The sequence below is a fragment of the Stegodyphus dumicola genome, chromosome 10 (assembly GCF_044657685.1).
Source record: "Stegodyphus dumicola isolate Sdum_Otavi_A_Nest chromosome 10, ASM4465768v1".
NCBI classification, from domain to species: domain Eukaryota; kingdom Metazoa; phylum Arthropoda; class Arachnida; order Araneae; family Eresidae; genus Stegodyphus; species Stegodyphus dumicola.
The window spans coordinates 32780371-32805599 of record NC_140777.1 but is presented as its reverse complement, the minus strand read 5'-3'; the positions used below and the strand labels follow the sequence as shown (position 1 = coordinate 32805599).

The 25229-nt window shown below is 31.5% G+C and overlaps 1 protein-coding gene across 2 annotated transcripts in view; it reads left to right on the top strand.

Moving 5' to 3' along the window:
• Positions 1-2949: 2949 nt before the first annotated feature.
• The window catches only part of LOC118185344 (platelet-activating factor acetylhydrolase IB subunit alpha1-like), a 45039-nt gene continuing 22759 nt past the window's right edge, over positions 2950-25229 (top strand). Inside the window, exons 1-4 of one of the 2 annotated variants that reach the window (XM_085824850.1) lie at positions 2950-3104; positions 16171-16372; positions 16654-16730; positions 24248-24337. In XM_085824850.1, coding sequence (XP_085680976.1) covers positions 16665-16730; positions 24248-24337 — 156 coding nt within the window. In that variant the 5' untranslated portion in view covers positions 2950-3104; positions 16171-16372; positions 16654-16664. The remainder of the gene's footprint in view (positions 3105-16170; positions 16373-16653; positions 16731-24247; positions 24338-25229) is intronic. The other variant, XM_085824849.1, reaches the window with a different exon arrangement.

Genomic DNA, 25229 nt, shown 5'->3' with positions numbered 1-25229 from the left:
CATAAAGATTAAGTAAATAAATCTGAAGAATTCTTGGTTAATCTTTGGATTATGGTAACTTGGTGATTTTTCGGCTAAAATTTGGCGACCAACCCTGCTACAGCAACCTGCTAGTTTTGTTTTGGACGCCATTTTGTTTTCATGAAGTAAAGGCATTTTTTTTTTAACTCAACATTTTTTCTCAACAATCTGCTAGCCGAGTTACGCTTATGCTAGAACTTTTATGGAACAAAACTGCTTAATCATGACGAAGATTAGGTGCGAAATTGGGGCAAAGTGCAGAATCGCCGACTGCTTGCCGCGTTTTTAAGAATTGCACATACACGTTATCATCCATGTACACGTCGACCTATTTTCATTTAAAAAAACATCCCAGATTGCACAAAAATGGCATTGCGCACACTCTTCACTTTATCCATGTACGCTGCTAAAGTCCTAGCTAGTAACCTTTATCGCCTTACCAAAATGTCGCCAAACTATCTGTTACCATATTCCAAAGATTAGCCGAATTTTTTAAGGAATGAGCTAAGAGCATGAAAAATTTAAAATGTATTTTTGAAAAAATATACAACAGTTCTTGAGAAGGATTTACAGGCATCTTAAAAGTTTCATATTTAATTGCAAAAAATTTAAAACCTCATACAATTGGAGAATCACTCATTCTTCTTTCAGCAATTAAAATGGCATCATTTATGCATGCAGAAAAATATACTAATGATTTAAAAACAATAGCATTAAAAAAAGATACCGTTTCTCACCAAATTTCTGTAATATCAGATACTATAGAATACAAAATCCAGTCTTTACTATAAAACTTGATGAAACTACTGACATTATAAAAATGTCTCAATTCATCGTTTATCTGAGATACGTTTTTGAAGACGACGCAGTAGAATATTTTTTATGTTGTAATATTTGGAAAGGAAAAGCAACTGGATAGAAAATATTTGAAATTATTAACAGACATTTTGAAACAAATAATCTTACCTAGACACACTGTGTCGCAGTTTGTACTAATGATGCTGCAGCATTAACAAGTAATTATAAAGGACTAAGACGGTTACTAATGAAAATTGCTCCCCATATAATATTCCATCACTGTATGACACATAAAAAAGCTCTTGTTGCAAACCAATGAATAATTGCACAAGATATTGCAGGGTTAATGACATTAAAAGGCAAGATCCGAAACAGTTGTCTCTTTTCAATACGATGTAATGTAAGTTCTGTATATGAGGCATTATTACCAAAGTCAGTTGGCTTTCACACAGAAAAATACCGAGACATATTTTCGATTTGAGAAATACAGTTTACATATTTTCGGAAGAAAAGAAACATACATCAGCACGTTTATTCATTAATAATGATTAATTAGGAAAACTCAGTTACATAGTAGACATTTTCTAAAAACCTAAGCATTTTAATACTGAGCACCAATATTGAAGCTTTTAAAACTAAGCTAATACTTTGGCAAGGAGCATTGAGCAAAAACAACAGAAACATGGTTTTCAGAATTTACTAAAGAAAATAATACAGATGTTTTGTTTAAAACAACATATGATAAAACTGACAGAAAATTTTTTGAAAAATTTCCAAATAAGGAATTAGGTTGGATCTGTGACCCATTTTGCCTTTGGTATTTTCAATTCCAATGTATCTCTAAATGAAAAAGAACAATTAATTGATATTTTAAGTGATGGAATAGTGTGTGTTCATGTTAAGTCTGTAACTTGCCAAAAAATTTAGTTATCTATTGGAAACGAATATGCCGATTTAAAAGGAATGAAAGTAAATTATTACGTTTCTTACATAAAATTGTACAACAAACCTTTAGCTTATATTTAAAACTTCTAAAATGCTTATGTTACATTTTTCTGTTATACAAGCATTGAAAGTAGATTTCTCATTGAAATAGAAATAATTTTGCTATTGAATTAACATGAGGAACTTTTTCATTGAAATATTTTTTCTCTGTGACATTAGTTGCATCTACTACAAACTAAAGATTAAAGAACTGTTTTTAAAACATTTCGAATTCGTTGTCATATTGATCTATGAAGCAATAGATGAGTTTTTATTACATTATTGATAAATATAGTTTTTAAACAATCAAAAATTTTCAGCGGAGATAATTATTTGTCAAATATGAATGCGTTTTCAAAGCGGAAATAAATAATAAGTGATAAAAAGAAAATTAAATTAGAACATTAACATTTCTAACAAAGTAATTTAATCTTTATAATACAATATATTTTACAATGATAACGCAAAATACAATGTGAAAGGTTATGCGAAGATTATGATAGTACCCAGAGCATTCAGCATTTCGTATAATCCTATAACCAGATAATAATAATATTAAAATAAATTTTATCTGAATGAAGTTTTTTTTATTACAGAAACAGTAAAATTATGCAATTACATAAACGAATGCACTTTCAGGCAATATACTTAACACTGTTTACAAGTGCAAGCCAAAGTTCTGTTTCTCGCCCTTCAGCGCATGCTCATGAATTACCATCCAGGCGAAACTAGTCGATTTGTCCATGACGTCAAAAATTCGAAAAGTGGGCTAGGGTTTGGAAATACGCACACCTGTGAGACACTATTTATTATAAGTGAAGACAGCTTCTTCTCCTTTTAACTACACTCATGGACACAATCGTATTTTAGATTTTTTTCTACTTCTTTTCCTTCTATAGGCCCTTTTTTTCTCCTCTCCATTACTTTTGGGCCATTTATATTAAATTTTATTTTGGCCCATCTTTTCTTCCTGGCCTTTCGAACTCAAAATGTACGAAGTTCCTTTTTACTCTCCTCTGAAATACGAAATTGCCCCCCCCCGCTTTTCTATATACCTTTCCTTCGCAGCTACTAGCTTGATTTTTCACCCATCCGTGCAGAAAGACTTAGCGGGTGCAAAACAAGACATCTGTCTACTTTGTCTGTCTGTCCGTCATTTATATTTATTAAAGAGAATTAACGCAGATTGTTTTATATGTTGCTGTATAAAACAAACGTGTTTGCATTTTGGCCATATAGAAATAGTGTTTAAGCTGTATAATTTCTTTCATATGTCAACATTGTAATTTTTATTAGTTGAGGTAAGCTATAAAATTTTTGAATTCATGTTTTATTATTATTATCATTACTATATGATAGGGTGACAGAATAAATTTGTGCAGTTTCTTGTTTACACATAGATACGAATTAACACATAGTTTCACTAAAATTAAAAAAAATAACCATAATTTATTTTAAAAACAAGCGATTATGTTTTAAAAACTTAAAGTTTAAAAATGCGTAATTTTTTGTCCTTCGTTTAGAAGTATATAATGCTTGAGAATCAACATGAATGTTTGTAGTATATAATCGAAAATATATTAAATAATGCTTTTTAATATACCCACTGGTCATTCCTTCTTGCAGCTGCTTGCGGAACCGTACGTAAAAAGGCCACATTTGCTAGAAATATATCTTATATATAAGAAAATTTCTTTACTTTTACTCTGACTGAATTTCACTTGAAAGTTACTTCTCTGCGAAATGAATAAAATTTAGCCTTGCGGTGAAATTAATTCCAAATGAAAGGCTCAGTGTATTGCAAAAAGTTAATAGCACAAACGTTAGTAACTTAGTAATTGCTCTTTATTTTTTGTATGTATATTTATTTGGGAATTATGGAAATGAGAGATCATGGGATATGTCATGTGATATTAATGGACGAATTACGGTTCTTTAATCCGAATAGGGGGGAAATCGGGAAAAAATCTGGAAATTTTGTATTTGGCTTTATTCTGTGTTGTGTGAAACAGTGTTCGTGAATTTTTGGATCCCATGGCCGTAACTAAAGTGAATTCGAAATGGGTATTTATGTATGTATTAATTTAATGTATGTGCTCATTTATATTTTAAGTAGTGTTTTTGAATTTAATTATATTTTAATTAAATGATAGTTATTTTGTGAATTTTATGTTTGTAGGAATTTGGTATACGTTTTAGTTGAAGTAAACATGCATGGAAATAATTTAAATATTTGATACTAAGTATTTGTAATGCTTGCGACATGAATTCGTTGGTGACGTGTATAATGTAATAGATGATTTAGAGGTAAAAGTTTTTGGATATTTTATTTATTTTATATGTGGAAATGTTCATTACTTTTTCACGATCAGGTAATTTATATATGTTCTTTTTACCGGGTTTAAAGATTGAGAAAATTCTCATGTATTTTCGTGAAATTTTTCTAATTTATGAGAAAAAAGCAGTGTACATGGATATAGTGAAAAGTGTGCGCAATGCCATTTTTGTGCAATTCTGGGATGTTTTTTTAAGTAAAAATAAGTCGACGTGTACATGGTTTAGTGATATTTTAATTAAATGATAGTTATTTTGTGAATTTTATGTTTGTAGGAATTTGGTATACTTTTAAGTTGAAGTAAACGTGCATGGATATAATTTAAATATTTGATACTAAGTATTTGTAATGCTTGCGGTATGAATTCGTTGGTGACGTGTATAATGTAATAGATGATTTAGAGGTAAAAGTTTGTGGATATTTTATTTATTTTATATGTGGAAATGTTCATATTTGGAAAGGGTAAATACTTTTTCGCGATCAGGTAATTTCATATATGTTCCTTTTACCAGGTTTAAAGATTGAGAAAATTGTCATGTATTTTCGTGAAATATTTCTAATTTATGAGAAAAAAGCAGTGTACATGGATATAGTGAAGAGTGTGCGCAATGCCATTTTTGTGCAATTCTGGGATGTTTTTTTAAGTAAAAATAAGTCGGCGTGTACATGGTTTATGTGTATGTGTTATTTTGAAAAACGCGTAAGGAGTATGGTATTGTGCACTTTTTCCCAATTTTGCAGTGAATATTTGTCATGATTAAGCAGTTTTGTTAGATAAAATTTCTAGCATAAGTGTAATTCGGCTAGTAGATTGTTGGAAGAAGTGTTCAGTAGATAAAAAGAAAAGAAGTGTTGTTTATCTCTCAATAGAATTCTAAAAGGTAAAAAGAATTCTCTTACCTTTTCCTTCACCCGGGAGCCGAGCTTGTTCCATTCCAATTTCTTATTCGATGAAGTATCTAAATAATTCCAAGCTTTTGCATAAAGACTGACACTTCTGTTTAAATAAAGATATTATATTTAGATACAGTTATATACAATTATTAGATTACATGAAATTACGCGCTCTCCAGCTAACAGTCAATCGAGTTCGGGTTCAGAGTTCTAACTACGTTCTTACGTAGGATTATTCTCGAGTTTAGATGTAATGGTGCTGATAGTTCGGAGTTTAGATGTAACATCACCTCCCACCATTGAGATCCGACGATACGGAGGAACTCAATACACACAGGTCCAGTCGATGAGGAGGCCGAACAACTCGTCCAGCTCTGGTCATCACTTGAGGACTTGAGGCAGGTTCTGGAATACTAGCAGCCTGATCAGCCTGACCAGTTGCATGGTCGTTTCTATCTTTAGGTGCTCTGTCGGGGAACGGAGGGCCAACGGATTCGGAAGTAGAAATCTCCAACGGGAAAAGCCGGGGCACTGGACGAAGCAGAATTCCATTTCTTGTCTTGACCCTCGCTAGTCTAACTATTCCGTCTTTACTGGGGAAAAGCTCGACTATCTTGGCTAAAGGCCAATGTATGCGTCGTCTCTGGCTGTCTTCCAACAGAACGACATCGCCTACTTGCAATTGTTGAAATTTTCCTTTCTTTGTTGCCTGTTGTCTCAACTGACCAAGATATTCATTACGAAATCTATTTCGTAGATCATGTCTTATTCTCTGTCGGTATTTGGCTCGACGGTTTAGTTCTTTGGAATCTACATAGTCCATATCAGGAACTCCAGATGACGGCAATTCTTGCAGAAACATCATAGGGCTCAGTGGTGATGGATCTTGATTATCCTCTGATACGTATGTGATAGGTCGCGAATTAATCACTTGTTCACAGTCACATAATATAGTATATAATTCTTCATAATTTAAGGACGTTCGACCTAACACTCTTCTTAAATTTTCTTTCACCATTTATTTTATATGTGGAAATGTTCATTACTTTTTCACGATCAGATAATTTCATATATGTTCTTTTTACCGGGTTTAAAGATTGAGAAAATTGTCATGTATTTTCATGAAATTTTTCTAATTTGTGAGAAAAAAGCAGTGTACATGGATATAGTGAAGAGTGTGCGCAATGCCATTTTTGTGCAATTCTGGGATGTTTTTTTAAGTAAAAATAAGTCGACGTGTACATGATTTAGTGATATTTTAATTAAATGATAGTTATTTTGTGAATTTTATGTTTGTAGGAATTTGGTATACGTTTAAGTTGAAGTAAACGTACATGGAAATAATTTAAATATTTGATACTAAGTATTTGTAATGCTTGTGGTATGAATTCGTTGGTGACGTGTATAATGTAATAGATGATTTAGAGGTAAAAGTTTTTGGATATTTTATTTATTTTATATGTGGAAATGTTCATATTTGGAAAGGGTAAATACTTTTTCGCGATCAGGTAATTTCATATATGTTCCTTTTACCAGGTTTAAAGATTGAGAAAATTGTCATGTATTTTCGTGAAATATTTCTAATTTATGAGAAAAAAGCAGTGTACATGGGTATAGTGAAGAGTGTGCACAATGCCATTTTAGTGCAATTCTGGACAGTTTTTTTAAGTAAAAATAAGTCGGCGTGTACATGATTTATGTGTATGTGTTATTTTGAAAAACGCGTAAGGAGTATGGTATTGTGCACTTTTTCCCAATTTTGCAGTGAATATTTGTCATGATTAAGCAGTTTTGTTTGATAAAATTTCTAGCATAAGTGTAATTCGGCTAGTAGATTGTTGGAAGAAGTGTTCAGTAGATAAAAAGAAAAGAAACATGTCTTTACTTCGTGAAGACAAAATGGCGGCGGGGGAAAAAAAATAGAGGGTTGCTGTAGGAGAGTTGGTTGTCAAATTTTCGCCAAAAAATCACCAAGTTACCATAATGTAAAGATCAACCAAAAAGAAACATGTCTTTACTTTGTGAAGACAAAATGGCGGCGGGAAAAAAAAATAGAGGGTTGCTGTAGGAGAGTTGGTCGCCAAATTTTTGCCAAAAATACGCCAAGTTACCATGATGTAAAGATCAACCAAAAAAATCTGTGTATTTCTGTTATTAGGACTGCATTCAGAAATGTGTGGATGTGTGTATATGTATATCACATGCATACATATATATGTATTCATGAACACATATATCCATACATATATGCACACATTTCTAAATCCGGTCCCGATAACAGAACAGTACCAAAAAATCAAATTAATCAATTCCAATGTGAATGCATTATCCAATATGTATTGAAAAGTAATGTATTCAGTGCAGTTTATTAGTTTTATTTCATTAAAGTAAAAGCATATACACAGTTCCGCCCACTTGAGATAAAAAGGTTCCCCACCCCCCATAGAGTGTTGCCATTGCTCGCTTTTAAATCGTTGAGTTTGTTAATCAAAAATTCGTTAAAGTTTTACAAAATGTGAAATTGTTAATAAAACAAATTTCAAATTTGTGCTTTTTGATGCCCATATTTACAATAGGATTATATCATTCAAAATTGGATGGCTCTAGGTACCGTTATTTTATCACAATGCGAGGAACATACATACATCAGGGGTGTTTGTGCTCCGGGGAAACCCCGGAATTCCGGGGATTTTGAACTTCGATCCCCGGAATGGGATCATCGTTCAAAAGGAAGTAGGAATAATAATGAATTATTTATTTTGATCTGGGTAATTTTGTTTGCTTTGAAAGCAGAAAACGCAAGGTTAGTGTGTGTGATGAAAACTTTTCCTTTCTTTCTCCAAAGGTAGTGATATTACGTGAAAAGGGGAAAAAAACTTCTTTTTTGTTCTTTCCTTATTGCGAGTTACAACTCATTCTCCCGGTTCTCAGACATTCTCTTCTGGATTCTTTTCGGCAAGTAGGTGCGGCAGGAAAAAAAGGGAGAGACTTCGTTCGACCAGATGTGCGATTACGTTACTCTGGGTTCAAAGGTCTTATCTCTCCTGGCGTGGCGCCAATAAGTAGAGAAGGGGAATTTTTCGCCGTATTAGCTATTTGTCATTGATCTCTTCTCAACTTTTTTTTCTCTGCTGTGTAAAATTTTCGTTTCATTTATTGATGCACGTGTAAATTTTTCGTTTCGTTTATTGAAATATTTTTTTATTTATGTACGCAAGAGAATTTTACTATGAAATTTCTCGATATAAATTTTGATATTATGCAATTAGAAGAAGGTGTCCGGAATGCATTTAGGTGGAATTGGATTGAACGTAGAAATGGTAATGGGGATACCATCGGCACATGGTTCAAGAAAATAAATGTTGCTGCACAAGCATATTGTGTTTTTTGTAACTCACTGCTGAAGTATGATGGGGAAGGATTCAAGGCTTTCACAAATCATTCTAAAACTGTGACTCACATCAAATATTCAAAGTGCATTAGACATTCAATGACTTTAAGTAATTATGCTAATTAAAAAAATACAGATGACTTACTGAAGACTGATGCTCGGCCATTGGATATAGTCACAAGAAAAGCACACCAAGAGGTATTAATAACTTTGTTTATTGCCAAGAATTCTCTTTCTTTCAATGTAGCTCCCAATTTAATTGAACTCTGCAAACAGTTGAGCCGCGATCAGACGGCACTAATCTCGTTGGAAATGTCCAGGACTACTGCATGTTATAAGATGAAATATGGGCTCGTAAATACTATTAAGGAAAATATCATTAAAACTTTAAAGGAGACTCCATTTTCTCTAAATTTGGATGAAAGTATACTGGCAATATTGGTGCAGTTTTATGACAACAATCAAAATGAAGTTGTAGTTCATCATTTTGCATCTCTAAAGATGGAATCTTGCAATTCAGAAGCTGTTTTTAAAGCAGTTGTTAATACTATTGAAGATAATAATATTCCATGGGCAAACTTAATTAGTGTATTAATGGACTCGTGTAACACCATGCGTGGGAAAAAAAAAAGGATGTTGAAACCAGACTATGATCAAACAAAGCACCCCACTTATTAGATATTGATGGTGACACATGTCACACAGCTAATAACTGTGCAAAAATATTTGCTTCATGTTTTGATAGATGCTTAGAAGATTTGTTTGATGACATCTATTTTGATATGAAAAGCTGCAGTAAAAGAGAAAATTTTTTCAAAATCTGTGAATCCCTTGCCATGAGAAAACTTAAGCCCTTGAAGAGACCAGACCATAGGTGGGTGTACATTTTATGTGTTTTAGAAAGAATCAAAAATCTGTGGGATGCCCTTATTGCATTTTATTTTCACTACTTGGATAAAACTGATAAAGGGAATTATTTTTCTTATGTTGAAACTGTATACAATAAAAGAAATATTTCTGCAGCTCAGAAAAAAATTGTTGAAGGGGTGTATTCTTGCTTGCATTCCCAACAACTTGCAAAGGATGCTTTAGCTCGGGAAAAAAGAATACTAAATGGGTTATTTGTTATGCAAAACAAAACTTTATTGCATATGGCATTATATTCAGCAGTATTACCAGAGTTCAACACATATATTAAATTATTTGAAACAAAAAAAAAAAAAAAAAAAAAAAAAAAAAAAACCAATGCTTCATTTAATACATTCCAGTATTTATAAATTGATGGCAAAATTTTTCTCTCTCTCTCTCTTTTTTTTTTTTTTTTTTTTTTTTGAAGCCAGAAAATATAGAGTGCACATCTTATAAAGATTTATTAAAGGTTGATGTCACAAATCCAGAATTCCATCTACCTAGCAAAGTAATATTTACTGGTGCAGAAGCTTCCACTCTCCTGAAGAAATTATCAAAAAATCATCCAATAGCAAAAGAATTTCAAATTTCTCTGATGAAAGCTTATACTAATACAGCACAGCATATGAAACAGAAATTACCCCTTAAAAATTCATATCTAATTAGTTTTACAGCATTAGATCCAGAGCTAAGAGGTAAAACCAGTACAATATTAGCTTTTGAAAAATTATCATCTTTTATGTCCCATATTTTTAGTGATAATGAAAAGTCAAAAGTAGAAGCTGAAATAAGGTTATACCAGAGTGATATTGATATCACCAAAGAAATGCTCTACACATCTGGTGAAAGTGGAAATCAAGTCAAGTGCACAATTGATAAATATTGGTCTAAAGTTTTTAATTTAAAAGATGATTTCACAAATGATTATAAGTATCCTACATTGGCTAAATTGGTCAAAGCCTGCCTTAGCTGCTTCCATGGCCCATTGGTGGAAAGTGCATTCAACTTAATGGATACACTTGTCACTGACTATAGAACCTCTCTTAAGATTGATTCCCTAGATGCAGTGCAGACTATTAAATATGATTTAATGGCTTCTAAAGAAACCTCATGTGAAAAATATGGCTCAAAAAATCCAATGACTGATCCAATTCACAAAGATCTCTTACTGAATATGAACAGAAGTTGAAAAACATATCAAGAGGACTTAAAAACATGTATTTCAGATGAGTCACTTATAAAAGTCTCTGAAAAACCTTCTACATTAGCAGAAAAGCAAACTGCTTCTACCTCTGCATGTGCAGTTCTCGAGGAAATTTCTTCAACTGTAAATGAGGGAAATAAAAGTCAACCTTCCTGCAGTTATGAAGTTCACCACAAAAGAAAGACAAGCCCACAAACATCAGAAAATAAAAAAAAAGCAGCAGAAATTAGATATTTTTTTTTTTAAGAATTAATTCAGGTAATTTAAAATATTTACATAAAGTGTAGTAGTTTATATGTTTGAAAATTTATGGTTATTAATTTTGCAAAAAAAAGTAATTCATTGAACTTTTATAATTAGGCCATTCAATACTTCATAATTGTAATTTTTCATTTCTCTCCCCCCCTTCTCGAAACTCCAAAATGTCGGTAGTAAGTCCATAAAAGTTTCAGGGGATTTAACACCCCTGATACATTTATGCAGATTCCTCATTATTTAATTTCTTCAAATATAATACAGGGTGATATTTGGTGGCAACGGTTTCAAAAGTGATATGCCATTTATAGGGTTCCGATGCAGAATCGCAAAATGAAAACATTAGTCCTTCAGGAACAAAGCCTCTTAGGACTAATAATAAAATAAATTTATCAAAAATAAATTTAATTTAAAGAGAGAAAAATAAATAAATTATTGCAGTAATGATTTTTTTTAATTACTTTTGGGCTGTAGCTGCAATTACTATTTAAATCAACTAAGAAGCAGCATAGCCAGCCTTAGGCCAAATTTAAATCCTGAATATATGATAGAATTTACTGTTTCAAGGAATGACAGAAACAAAAATCATTCTTTTTCCAGAATACCTATTGATGATAAGAGAGTGATTGTTAGAAACAGTATGTGAGAGTATGGAAGGAAATTTTAATGAAGAAGTATAGATTGGGAAGCCAAAGAAAGAAGAGTCTAAAACTTTCTGACCCTGATGGCCTGTTGATGTAATTCTAGCTGTCAAGCAGAATATATGAGAAGAAAAAATTTTCCCGGGATTTCAATCCAATAATGATGTTGAGAACAAACATTAGGTTTTATATAAATGACAATTTTCGTCTTGCATATTTGGTTACATCATTAAAACAATCTACAGGCATGGACGTACACAACCAGGGTGATCACTTTTAGTATTTTGGGGAATGAAAAATTTACTTGCTGACTTAATTTCATTGAATTTCCTGGAGAATAAGCCTTTAGAATGCGGGTGAGGGCTTTTCTGTACTTTTGAAGCCACAATCTCCATCAAAGTATTTATTTCCTAGAGAAAGATGGACATGCATTCGAGAGTTTTTTAAGGCATGCTAATTATTAAAATAAAATTTTTCTGTTGAAATTATGATTCACTTACATTAAAGAAAGGCCATTGTCCTTTTATTTAGGACTTGCTGCACCGACTAGAATTACAATTTATTTTTTAAATGGGGAAGTCTCAGAGCCAGGCTTCAGTACACTTTAAACTCTAGTAAGGGAGGACAACAAGCTAGAAACTTTTTATAACACTGAGCCTCAATTTCAAGGGGAAAAAAAAATTAGAATTCCTAACATTTTATTTTAACAATAAGCAGACTTTGCAATACTCTATTTCCTAGAAATATGAGCTCATGAGAACATGAGACGTTCATATAAAGTTCCCTCGCTCACATGCGGAAAAATTTCCCTTTATGAAGGGAAATAAATTTGGGGCAGAACGCATAAATGTTTTGCCATGCCATTGTATCTAGTGTATTGTTATCAATGCTTACAGTTAGTTATCTTCGCAGGAAGGAAAATTTGTGTTCTTAAATGTGGCATTAAGTGACAGCAAGTAGAATAAGAGTGAAATACTGTGATAAACTGCTCAAGCAGTCCTATACATCGTCTTTCCACAGTATCCACTAATGTCACCAAATACGGGGAAGGAAGGTGAGAACTGTAACCAGCAACTTTACATTCATCCTTAGGAGTCAGATTCAGGACTCATTTTACCCCTGACACACATCTGCTTGATGGCTATAATTATTTCAGTAGAGAGCTGCAGTGAAACAGAACGTTCTCTCTCACCAATATTCCTCTCATTTTATGTTTCCACCCACTCATACCTCATTCTGTTTCGCTCTGTTTTTAGCATTATCTTAATTTTCATCAGCTATACTTTAAGTATATTTAATTTTTGTGATGATAAAAGAACTTTTCCCCTACGATCAGAGCTAAAATTGGACCGGCTCCGATGCTTCTTATTTCTTGTAATAAATCATAATTCTAGCCGGAGCCCTAAGTAAGAAGCACTTCCTAAAGCCTAAATGCACTTCTTTTATATAACTGAATAACAATTTCAGTAGAAATTTTATCTTGAAAATTTTACTTTTAGCAATAAAACTATATTAAAAAATGCTTATTAAATTTATCTCTTTACATTTAATTTTAATTATTTAATTACTGTAATCTTTAATTATCAAATTATTTCAATAAATAATTATCTAATAATTATCAATTAAATTAATTATATAATAATTAGTGATTAAATATTAATAAAATAATTAAATAGCTATTAATTAATTTGATAATAATTAACCATTTAATTTTAAAATTATTAATGAGTTTAGTAGTCATTTTATTTATTTATTTATTCTTGTTCCTCTTTGCTGACGAGCTTCCATAGAGCTCCGCCACTTCTAATTTTAGAAATTAAGCCCTGTATAAGATAAAAATATATACAGTACAAAAGCCGTAATCCGGACTTGTCGGGACTTCGGCGATTCCGGATTAGGGGTTTTGCAGAAATTATACAATTAAAAATATTAAACTGTAATTTATGAAATAAAAAGCAATTATGATCTAAAGAGTATCAAAATTTACAAAAAAAAAAAAAAAAAAAAAAAAAAAAAAAAAAAAAAAAAGCTTAATATTTATTTGTTTACTTTAGTAAAAATTTCTTTCAATGTAAGTTGTTTAAGTTGCTTCGCTTTTTGTGCTAATACTTTCTCTTTACTTCTATAAACAGACATAATTTCTTGTTCAGTTCCACTTTTCAAGTCCTGTAATTGCTGTGTCGAGAATACCGACTAACTTGTCAATCGAAATTTTTTCGTTTTCAATAACGTTCTCTGTTACTTTCTTCACTATCGGAAGCGCGCATGGGTAAACACTTTACTGGCTTTACGTGCATGCGAAGCGGACGCGAAAAAAATCGCCAAACTATTGTTGGTGCCAGTGCTGCCAAAAATAATTGCGGCAACCCTAACGCAAGAAAGGAAGTGTAATAGTAAATAACTATCTACTGATTATTCTTTTAATTTAGATGAAAGGTTAATTATATATAATACTTTTTAGTATTATAATTTATATAAAAAAGGCTAAACATAACTGAATGGAAGCATAAGAGTAAATAACTCTTTTAAGATCATTATTATAATTTATATAAAAAAAAGCTAAACATAAGTGAATAGATTCCGACATCACTACCGAGTTATCGCTAAAGTATAATTTCATCTCGTTGGTTGTTCAAATATAATTTTCCATAATGAATGATGCCTTTTCTTTGAAAAAATTCTCGGTAAAGTGCAGAATCGTCCACTTATTTGTTTGGCGCTTTTTACAAGGGTGAAAACAATTGTTTTTTTTTTTTTTTTTTTTTGTCAATTTTCTTTTACTTTTCAAGTGAAATAGGTGCAGTGCCATTTTTGTGCAATTTTGGGATTTTTTTTTTTAAGTGAAAACAGGTTGATGTGTACATGGATTGCAGACTTTTCGTCTTAGACAATCCCCAAATTGTTAAATCAAATATAAAAAATATCAAAAAAAGATTTAAAAATTAAACTAGTATTTCAATGGTGTCGTAAGAAATATAGAACTAACGCAATTTGAAATTGGCTCATATGCTAGATTTGGTGCGCTGTTTAAATGGGCACGTTTGCTAGATTTGGTGCTTTTGCGCATACATTTTCGCTGCAATTTTCTATGGTCCTCAAAATGGAATAGTACCGAAAAATCTAAGAGTAATAAAAAAATATCTCTAGTGATAGAACGTCTATCCCACTATATCTCAAAAATAAAAAGTACTTCAATGCAGCAAAAGCATGTGCATTTGTTTATATCAAATGAGGCAGTTAAAGAGACATTATATTGCTCAACACCCACCCACGAATCTCAGTCTCATTCCGAAACAAAATACCAAAAATAAAAATCATTGCATAGGAATGAAGGTAAACATACTTAACTTTCAATATATTTCCCCATAACAGACATACAGCTACATCTAGCGGCAACAAAAAATATTAATTAAATGTTCCATCTGAAAAGTCAAATGTGGTACGCCGGCCCTGTAGAGTGAATTAAATGTCGATTCAGATATGACACACCCGGCCATGGGGTAATGTTCGCTGCTGATGCACATATGACACGCCCGTACTAAACCATTTAAGTGTATTCACAAGGGACATGAATAACTACTGACTTATCTAAAATGAATTTGTCTTGCCTTTGCATAAGTTCCAGTCTTTATTATTTGCCTTGAAGTCTGTCACTACCAAGTCCCACTCCAATTATAATAAAGAGGTTAAGAGAGAGTTAAGTCTTTTCTGTGGTGAATTATAGAAAGCACTCACAAAGAGTTTTCCATATATTGACACACGACCGGAACGGCTTGACAGCCAAATTCTCTGTTAGTACTGACCAGGCAAGAATCGTGATTTCATTTAACATATAAGATAAGACCGACATGCTGAGCGAGCTTATCACATCTAAATGCCTGGTAATTTGGAATATAAAGTTTAAATCTTGGAAAGTTTTTAAATGTTCAAATAAATATAAGTAAGTAAAAGAAAATTGTAAAAATCTCTGCTAAATGAAGTAGATTTGCTTGTCTCTGGAATGTTTCAGTTATAAAATATTAATGCCAAATTTTACTTTGAATTGGGATGGAGTAAATTACATTACTTAATGCATAATGTTTTCGGAATGGTAAGATAAGAGAATTTAGTGGAGAAGATACCAATTATTTTTCAGTCTTGGCCAGAGTGGGAAAGCTGTCACATAATAGATGATAGTTAGAAATTGTTGCATAGTAAATAACTTGGGAAAATCTTAAGTAGCTTAATGGTTAAAACTTCATTTTATTTTCAGGATGTAAACAATTCTTTGGAAGCACATTTTGCAGACATCGCATAGCACAATGGCACTGCATAATTTTACATATTTTATTAACCACCTGACTGGGATAGTGGTTAGTGATGCTGATTGCTATACTGAAGGGCCTGGATTCAAATCCTGGAGAAGAATTGGATGTTTGTAAATGTGTCCATGCGGCATGGGGCACTTTTAATGTGCCGAAAGTCGTCTCGAGAGGGTGTTGGTAGGGGAAGAGGGGTGGGAGACCTTCATCCCCCCCTGAGGTGCTCTCCATCTAAATTGGGGGGTGGAACTGAGCAAAGTTGTCACCTATATGATGTTCGAGGTTCTTGCCAACGACAAGCGCAGTCTTGCACTCTATGCCACATTGAATTTCGTGGGCTTATTGTGATTTTACTGTCAGATAAATAAGATTAGTCTTAACAAATGTTATTAATTTAGCATTGCATGATTTTACATAAAACACAATTACATTTTTAGGACAGCTGATGAAAAACTGCAAAAGAGTGAGCAAAGGTTAGGTAGGTGGATGGGACATAGGAACCATCTTCCTTCAGGTGAGAAAATGATGCGTATTGAACAGCTAGAGTTATTTAAAGGCTCAGATCCTTTGTTTTTATCCTTCACATATGATTGGGGTAGCACTTCGCATTGCAGAGAAATAATGAGGCAAAATTGTGCAGTACGTATCCCTGAAAAGGTTATGTATTTAAATTTAAAGTAGAAATTTGTTCCATTGAAATGCAATTTGATAATAATTTTCCTTCATGTTTTTGTATCTTATATTATAGGTTAACTTAAACTGATGCAGTCAGAGTTTTAGTTCCAAATTAGCTTCATTAATTTGTTTTTGTACAGAATTCATTTACCAACTAGTTCGCTAATTATCTCTATTGCTGCACAAATGTGAAACTTATTACATAATCTAGTATTAGTTATGGATCTGTATATATATATATATAGGTTTATTGAAGATGAATCCTGCCATTCAGGCTGCTCCACTTGAAGATAAACGAGGTGATGACAGGTGGAATTGTATTGTAAGTATTTTAATTTTGTACATATGCATTGCATTTTTATGAAGTTACTGTAGCAATTAATGACTAAATTTCAAACTAAAGTACATTTAAGTATTGATGCAAATAAAATTAAAATTATTTCAAAAGAACTTTAATCTCACTACAGAAATTTTATTTTACTTATTTTTAGTGATGTTTGGATATGAAAAATGTACTACTATATAGTTAAAAAAATTGTCATTAAGGTTAAAAAAATTGTCATAAAGTTAAAAAAATTGTCATTTTTAATCCTTCATGTTTGAAAAATTGTCTCCCAAACATTTATGGAGTTTCACTTGATCTAGAATTGGTAATGAGTCCAAAAACCCCAACAGATGTGAAGCGAATCATTTCTGTGTCTGAAAGTAACCGCATGGTAGTCATGGAAAGGTTTTAATAACCTTTTAATTCAAATAGAAATTGGAATATAAATGCATTTCCTTGTCAAAACATTATCACCCAAGTTTGTGGTGGTGAAACTAAACAGAACAGCCAAATACTAGTTGAAATGTGGACTAGTAGTGAAAGACTACGCAATTTAAATATATTCGAAGCTGGCTCGGTAATTCTACCTTGAGCATCAAATTTAACTGTCAGCAATGTAAAGCAAAGCTGAATTATTACAACTATCAGAGTTGGCCAGAACTAAACGCTGCTTGCATATGCATAGACACACTTTGTCGTAAACTCCAAAAATCCTCATGTAAGTTGTTTAAGATGCTCCCACAAACAATTAAAAAAGTTCCTTTTTCTTTTTTCTTGTGTCATGTACAGTAGACTTTCCAATGGCATACTCCTCGCATAATTTTGAAACGGATATGCCTTTATCTATTTTTTGCAGCAATTCCACTTTTTGTTTAATGGACATCGAAACATGGTTTCACTTTGAGATCCCTTGACAACTTCAGAATTGGAAACTCTTTTCGACATAATCGAAAGTTCAAGCTTACTTTTTATAAAATTGCCGTAATAATAACAGTCTGCAAAAAAATAATAAGATGGATCAAATTAAAAGATCAGGGAGCTGCGCAGTATGCTACATTAATTCAAAAGCCTTAGAATCAGTAAAGATAATTTTAGCCTAGCTTAATAGCGTCTGTTATACATTATTGGCTGTGTATCACAAGATTGGCGACGAACACCAAGTTGTTTCTCCAAATTTTGTCTTGCTCCTATTGCGTTCTGAATTAAGCTTGAATTGTACAGTACAAAGTTTTTAATCCGGACGTCCATAATCCGGAATGATCTATAATCCAGACCTCAAAGCTACAAACTTTCTGTGCATGCATAAATGCATTAATGCGTTTAATGTATAATGAACGGTATAAGCTAGGCTAAAATTATCTAATTATTTATTTCAGTTAATGTTGCAGATTGTGTTGTTCCTTAATCTTCTAATTGGATCCAGCTTATTATTTTTCGCAGACTGTTAGAGCAATTTTATAAAAGTAAGCTTGAACTTTTGATTATGTCAAAAAGAGTTTCCTATTCTGGAGCTTCCAAAGGATCTACAAAGCGAAAGCATATTTCAATGTCCATCAAACAAAAAGGTGGAATTGCTGCAAAAAATGGATAAAAGCATATCCTTTGTTTCTCTAACCATTCCGAAATCTGTTTATCAATTTCACATTGCTCTGTGGGGGGGAGACATCGAGGCGCGCAATGAACTGGAAGTTGATCTGTCGGCACTATCCTCATCTTCAGAGCAGTTTTTTTTTTATTTTATTCGGCTTATAATTCCTTACTAAATGTAGTATTTCATCTCGATGTACTCTGTCTTTGATATTATTTATATCAAATTCCTCGTCATTATAAATATCACGAATGCACATCAAATAGTTTTCTGGTTGCAATTTTCTAATTTTAACTATGCGTAATGTATACTTTACACATGCACACGTTTAAAGAAATGTTTAATAAAGTAAACAAATAAATATTAAGCCTTTTTTTTTTTGTAAATTTTGATACCCTTAGATCATAATTGCTCTTTATTTCATAAATTACAGTTTCATATTTTTAATTTTATAATTTCTGCATACCATCTTACCAGTGCTTTCCCTAAATCATAAAAACTTCTCATCCCTTAATTTTGCCACTTGATGTTTCCCCAAATTCCAAAAATTTCTTCTTTCCTAAATTCTGCCGTCCGTTGCTGACATATTCTGCCCCCGCTTCTGAGTTTATGGTGAATAACATATAAGTTATTCTTAATTAAAATAGCACTAAATATAATCTTTTGGCCTATGCGTTTCATTAACAAAATCTATTTTTAGCATATGAAAAGAAATTTTTCCTCGTCAATATATATTAGAGCATTTAAAAATCTATAAACATCGCCAAGTGTAAAGTTAGCATATAAAAGGTTGCCATACTCTTGTTATTCAATTACTAATATAAAAGAAAAGTTTAGACATCACTGCATGAGTTATTACTGAAGCTGTCATGTATTGATAAACATGCGGGGATGAAAGCAAAATATAATAAATAATGACTCATCAGGGACATAAAATAGATGAATTTTTCAGTTTGGGATGTATGCCAAGTAGATACTCAGCTACCGAGCCAAATTATTAATCTCAAATTTATGCTTACGTGATTGTTTTTTCATAACGAGGTATTTTATTTAGTGCCTAAGTGAAATTAAGAATTGAAATTTTTAAGTGAAAATCACCATGTTTTATTATGGAAGAAAAAAATCAAATGCGCATGCGTAAAGCATTAATAAAAAAAAAAAAAAAAAAAAAAAATTGTTGCTTTGAGGTCCGGATTCTAGATCATTCCGGATAATGGACGTCCGGATTTCGGACTTTGTACTGTAGTAGATTTAAATCGCAATAACTAGTTAATTATTTAAGTAATAATCTTTCATACAAAATTTCCCAAATGCCCATGATAAAAGCAGATTATCTTGATTATAGTTTCAAAATGGATTCTTTTCCTAACGATATGCTGCCATAATGGTTACAAGACATTTTTAATAGGTAATTAATAATAGAAAATTGATGGTGTGCTTTCAGATGGCAATGTGTTTTAACTTTCGCCCATCATAATAGATTCCTATCAGTAAGATTTTTTTATGATTACTATATTGTCAGGTAGAATCATGTGAGAATACATTCTGCTTACAATCAACTTTGTTGTGATTTTTTTTTCCTTAAGCATGTATTCTTTACTTTAACATACATAATTTGTGGACAAAATCTGTAAATTCAGATGTCCTTTCCTTTGACTTTTTCCACTTTCTCCTACACCAGGATACTGTATGTTTTCCAAGGTTAGGAACTTCTTAAGTGAGAAAGTTTATTCAAGACAATACAGTAGTAAATAAAAGCTTTAAAAATTACCAAACACAGCAAATGTCAGTTTGTTTGTGTTTTTTGTGTTCCACTCCCGTCAGTGGCAGTCTTTTGAAATATTACATTAGATGCGAAACATGGCTGTGTAAAATTCAAAATTAGGTAAAAAAAGCTACTTTTGTTTGCCACTGACAGGGTTTTACTCAAGATTTATCCCAAGGGAATCTCTTCTTCAAGAACAAAAAGGGGTACTTTCCGTTTTGACGGTGCAAACAATAAAGTCGCCAATAATGATATAAGTGATGCCAAACGGAATATCTTCGCTGGTAACTTTTTATGCCTCATTTTCAAAACAAGTCTCATCCATTTCTTACCAGATTGATTGTTCCTTACTGGCATACAATTACATATAATATTTACAAAGATACAAAAGGCAAAATCAAGGGTTAAATTCATCAATTCTAATGAGAATACACTAGTGAAGTAAAGCACTGCAATTTTACATAATTTCTGAGTAGATTATTCATACGAATTGAAATAATAACGTATTCAAAATTAAGATTTAACTTGAAATTAATGTAGATAATTACTGAGAGAATTACATTTTTGTAGCGTAGTTTACGTGAGATCACTTGGGGTCACGTGATACAAACTGGCGAATCAGGAGGTTGAACCATGGTAACATAGTAAATTCTTAAATCAATGTCTTTTTACAAATTTATTGTCTTTGTTTATTGGCTTTTTACAAAATTTTAAACCATATTAAAATGTTTATGCCTTCAAAATAAAAAATTCTGAGAACTAACATTTGTTAAGAATTTTATGTGTATACTGTATGCTGTCCAAGTCTGCTTGGTGAGATTTGTGCCTGCGAAACAGAAAAGTACCCAAAAAGATTTTCTTCAAGAAGAGGGACCAATGTGTGATCACCTTCGAAATTGATAGAGTTTTAGTCATTTGCTGAAATGTGGCTTTTTTTTTTTTTTTTTTCTTTCTAATTTAAACTTTTGAAATATGTGTCTTGCAAAATTTATTGTTTAGAATTTGTTTGTATATTTTCATTTGCAGTGCAGGTTCTTTATTTCATTTCTCCCTTTATTTGGGAAGAGTGCATATCATAAATTTTAAACCATCATTTGAAGTAATCTTTTTTTCTTTTAATTCATATTATGCTTTAAGTTTTCCTACATTCTTTGAACACCTCTGTCGTTTTTCACTCATTAATCTTTCTTTAGTAAATAATTGATTGAATTATTGTAGACTGATATAACTTTGTTTCACACATAATTTGCTAGTTAATACATGTCACATTCCTCAAGATGGGAGCAATCATGTTAAACACCACAACTTTGTCAATATCATGCTTATGTATGAACTCAGGACAATTAATTACAATAATCAGATCTTGAAGGAAGCCACAAATATTTAGTGGTTTTAATCCCTTGCGTACATGCAAGCTGTACTGCATTACAAAGAACTATTTTCCGCTATATGGAAGCCCTGAAACAGCATTGCCAAAATGTGTGTTAACATGCCAAAGATAGCAACAATGTGATCAACTGCACCATCTCAGTTTTATGCGTGAAGTTGAGTCAAGTATTCATGTGCTTTGGTTTGCAACCTTTACTTTTAGAATTGCACAAAACACAATTTGATATACGACTTTCTCCATATACATTATTTGACTAAAAGCTTTTTTTAAGGGTAAAAGAAATGGATTTCATTATCAGGGAGTTAATATGCAGTGAAATTCTTACAGGATAAAAGAATTCTTCATACATGAAGATTTTATAAAAAAATCATGAAATGATCTATTTTACCAATTGCAATAAACCAAGATGGCATTGCAACCTTAGATCTTGCTGAGAAAACTTAGGTGCCATGAACAAACTTCAATTAAGTTTTGTGACTATGCAACTAAAAATGAACCTCAATACAGTCATCTCTTGGAACAATTATGTTTTGAAAATTTGCATCCATGTCTTGCATCCATGCCTATGGAGATAAAATTGGTAGAAATGACAGAATAGTAAAGATTGGCAAAAGTTTTCTTATGAGAAGAAAGAAGTTGGACATGTTTTTCTTTCACAGTGGGTGTTTGGAGGCCCATGTAGAGAAACAAAAAAATGTTTTCTTATAGCCATTTTGAACCAAACTGAAACTTTACTTGGCTTAGTTGAAAAAATATCACAGACAATTTTTTTCTGATTGCTGGAAAGGGTATAAAATGGAGGATTTTTAAAGGTGTGGGATGTGATCATGTCACAGTTAACAACAGATACAATTTTGTAAACCCAAACATTGGCTGGCACATACACAAACAGTTGAAAGAATGTGGGGCAGTGCAAAATGGTGCAATAAATGCCAATATGGCACTTCATGCCACCATCTTAAATTGTACTTATTAGAGTTCAAATAGTGACGATTACCTTTAAAAAAAAATCTGAAATGTTTCAGATTTTAAATTACGTCCAAAGGGGCGTTTTTAAACATTTTGTGTGTTACCTTTCTTTATTAAATATCATGTTCCTCGCACTTAAACCATAAGATCCAGTGCAACAGCAATATCGCAAAATAGTTTTAAAACGAGCATATCTTTAGAATTTCCGATACAGAAACTCACGCGCTGGAGATAAAAATGTTTTTTCTGCACAACGTTGCCATTGCTCGCTTTGAAATCCTTGAGTTTGTTAATCAAAAATTCGTCAAAGTTTTAAAAAATAGGAAATCGATCATAAAGCAAATTTCAAATTTCAAATTTGGTCTTCCACATGCTCATATTCGTTGGAGGATTACGTTATTCAAAATTCGATGACTCTATGTACCGTTGTTTTATCACAATACGAGAAATATACATACATGTATGCAGATTTTTCATTATTTAATTTCTTCAAATATAATGCAGGACTCTAACATTTTGTGGCAACAGTTTGAAAAGTGAACCGACATTTATGAATCCGACGCAAAATGCCAAAACGAAACTAATAGTCCTTCGGGATTCAAATCCCTTTGGACTAAAAAAAAAAAAAAAAAAAACTTTTTTTCCCAAATATTTTTAAGATATCATGGCTGTTCAAATTAATTTTTTATGCATTTGGAATTTATTAATACTATTATAATATAATATAGTTTTGTAATTTTCGGCTATGCACCTGCTACACATTTTGGTGCTACTGTTATAATAATATGTGTGTATATGTTTAATTGTTCTTGTTTACACACACACCTATAAGCACAGTCTTCTGATGGGGCTATTGTTGTGTCTTGGCATGTGTTTGGCTTCTCCCTGGTAGAGGTGCAAAAATATGGCAGGTGCGTAATAGAAAAGTACCAATATCACAAGTTTTTTTATGGCACCACATAATGAAAAAGTACCAAATGTTCTGTATCAGAAAGAGAAAAAAAGTACTTTACATTAACACCAACATACAGGTATAGTTATATCAGAGTACATATAGTTATATCAGAGCTAATAGAAATTCATTCTGAAAAGAATTTTGGTATGAAAAAAAATTGCATTTGACCACATCTATCTTTTGCTGATAAAAGTGTTTTTGACTGTTATTAATATTTAACAAAAGTGAAAATGCATCCATGTTTTTGTTTGTTTGAAAAGTACTTTAATCTACTTTTCTGTATTGATAAATTTCTGTCAGTGTAATTAATAGCATGTGCACTTTAAATTTCTAAATTGAATAATTTTAATTATCTAGCATCATATGTTCATTTTTATGCATTTAATGAACCATTAATACATATCTTGTGAAAAATTTTGATAAATTGGAACTACAAACTGATTATTTTACTTCATACTGAAAACAAAATAAAATGTTAAAAAGGATGTTTTATAGCAATATCAGCAAGATATAAACTTGTAAATTAAGTTTAGACCTAGTGCCATCTATCCGCATTGTAATGAGATATCTGGTATTTACCTTTGTAATTGTTTTATGCTTTCTAATTTAAAGCTATATTCTCGTCTTTTAATTTTAATGCATGATATGAAATGTATACTAGAATTAATAAAAATGCCCTATATGTTGTAAATAAATATGCATTTATGTAATATGTATGAAGAGATGTGAAGCACAAAAAAGTTTTCTTTTTAAATCTTCAGGTGTTTTGTAAAAAGTGTTTGCTATGTTTACCTATATATTATGTATTTTTTAATCACGTTAATTAAGAATATTATTTTCTTTCTAGCATAAACATTTCTTGATTGCTGCTAGAGAACAAGAACCAGATGTACTTTTTATAGGAGATTATGTTGTTAGTATGGCAGCTCATACTGAAGTTAGTAAATTCTTTTTTTCCTTTAAGTTAATAAAATAGAAGGTAATTCTTTTAAAGTCACTGTCTCAGTCAAACATCAAAATTGGCAAATTTAATCATGGATTTTTAACATGCAAATTATTTGATTTTTATGCTGTTTTGATTAGGATGTTATTCACAAAATCTCATTAATACAATATTTCTTTTTTCTCTAAAATGTTTGTCACTTATAAAAAAATTAGAAAAGAAAAGGCTATCTTTTATGATTTTTCTAGCACACAACATATTTTATTTTCACATTCAGTACAGGGAACATTATATTATTCTTTTGCTAATTATTATTATTATTATTATTGTAAAATGTTAACTAGTTTTTATTTTCGATCAACTGGAAAATAAGCAGTAATTTTTTTATGATGTCGTTATATTTTTGTATCCTTCATTATATTTGCTTTCTTAAATTTTAATGATATTAACTTGCCATGAATTAAAGAAGCAGTAGTTTTATTTCCTTTTCTGAAATTCATAAATTGAAAAAGTGATGTTGCCCCGACTAGAATTAATAGGTGCAGTAATTGCAGCAAGATTAGTCAAATATTGTAAAAGTCTTTTTAAAAATTTAGAAAAGATTATTTTATGGAGTGATTCAACAAAAAAATAAAAATAATACTAGAAAATTAAACAAGATTCTTGAATGAAGAACAAGTTGTCTAGGTTTTTTCTTATTTTAATTCACATCACACACAAAAAGTATTAGACTGAAAAATCCAAGCGTAATTAATCCGAGAACAGGAAATAAAAAAGCTATCCTAGTAAGTCAAGAAATACGTTACATAGAATTCTAGAGATATGTTGTCATAAACATTTGCCGTAAGACCTGCGGGGAAAGAATTCAGACAACCGTTAATCATGC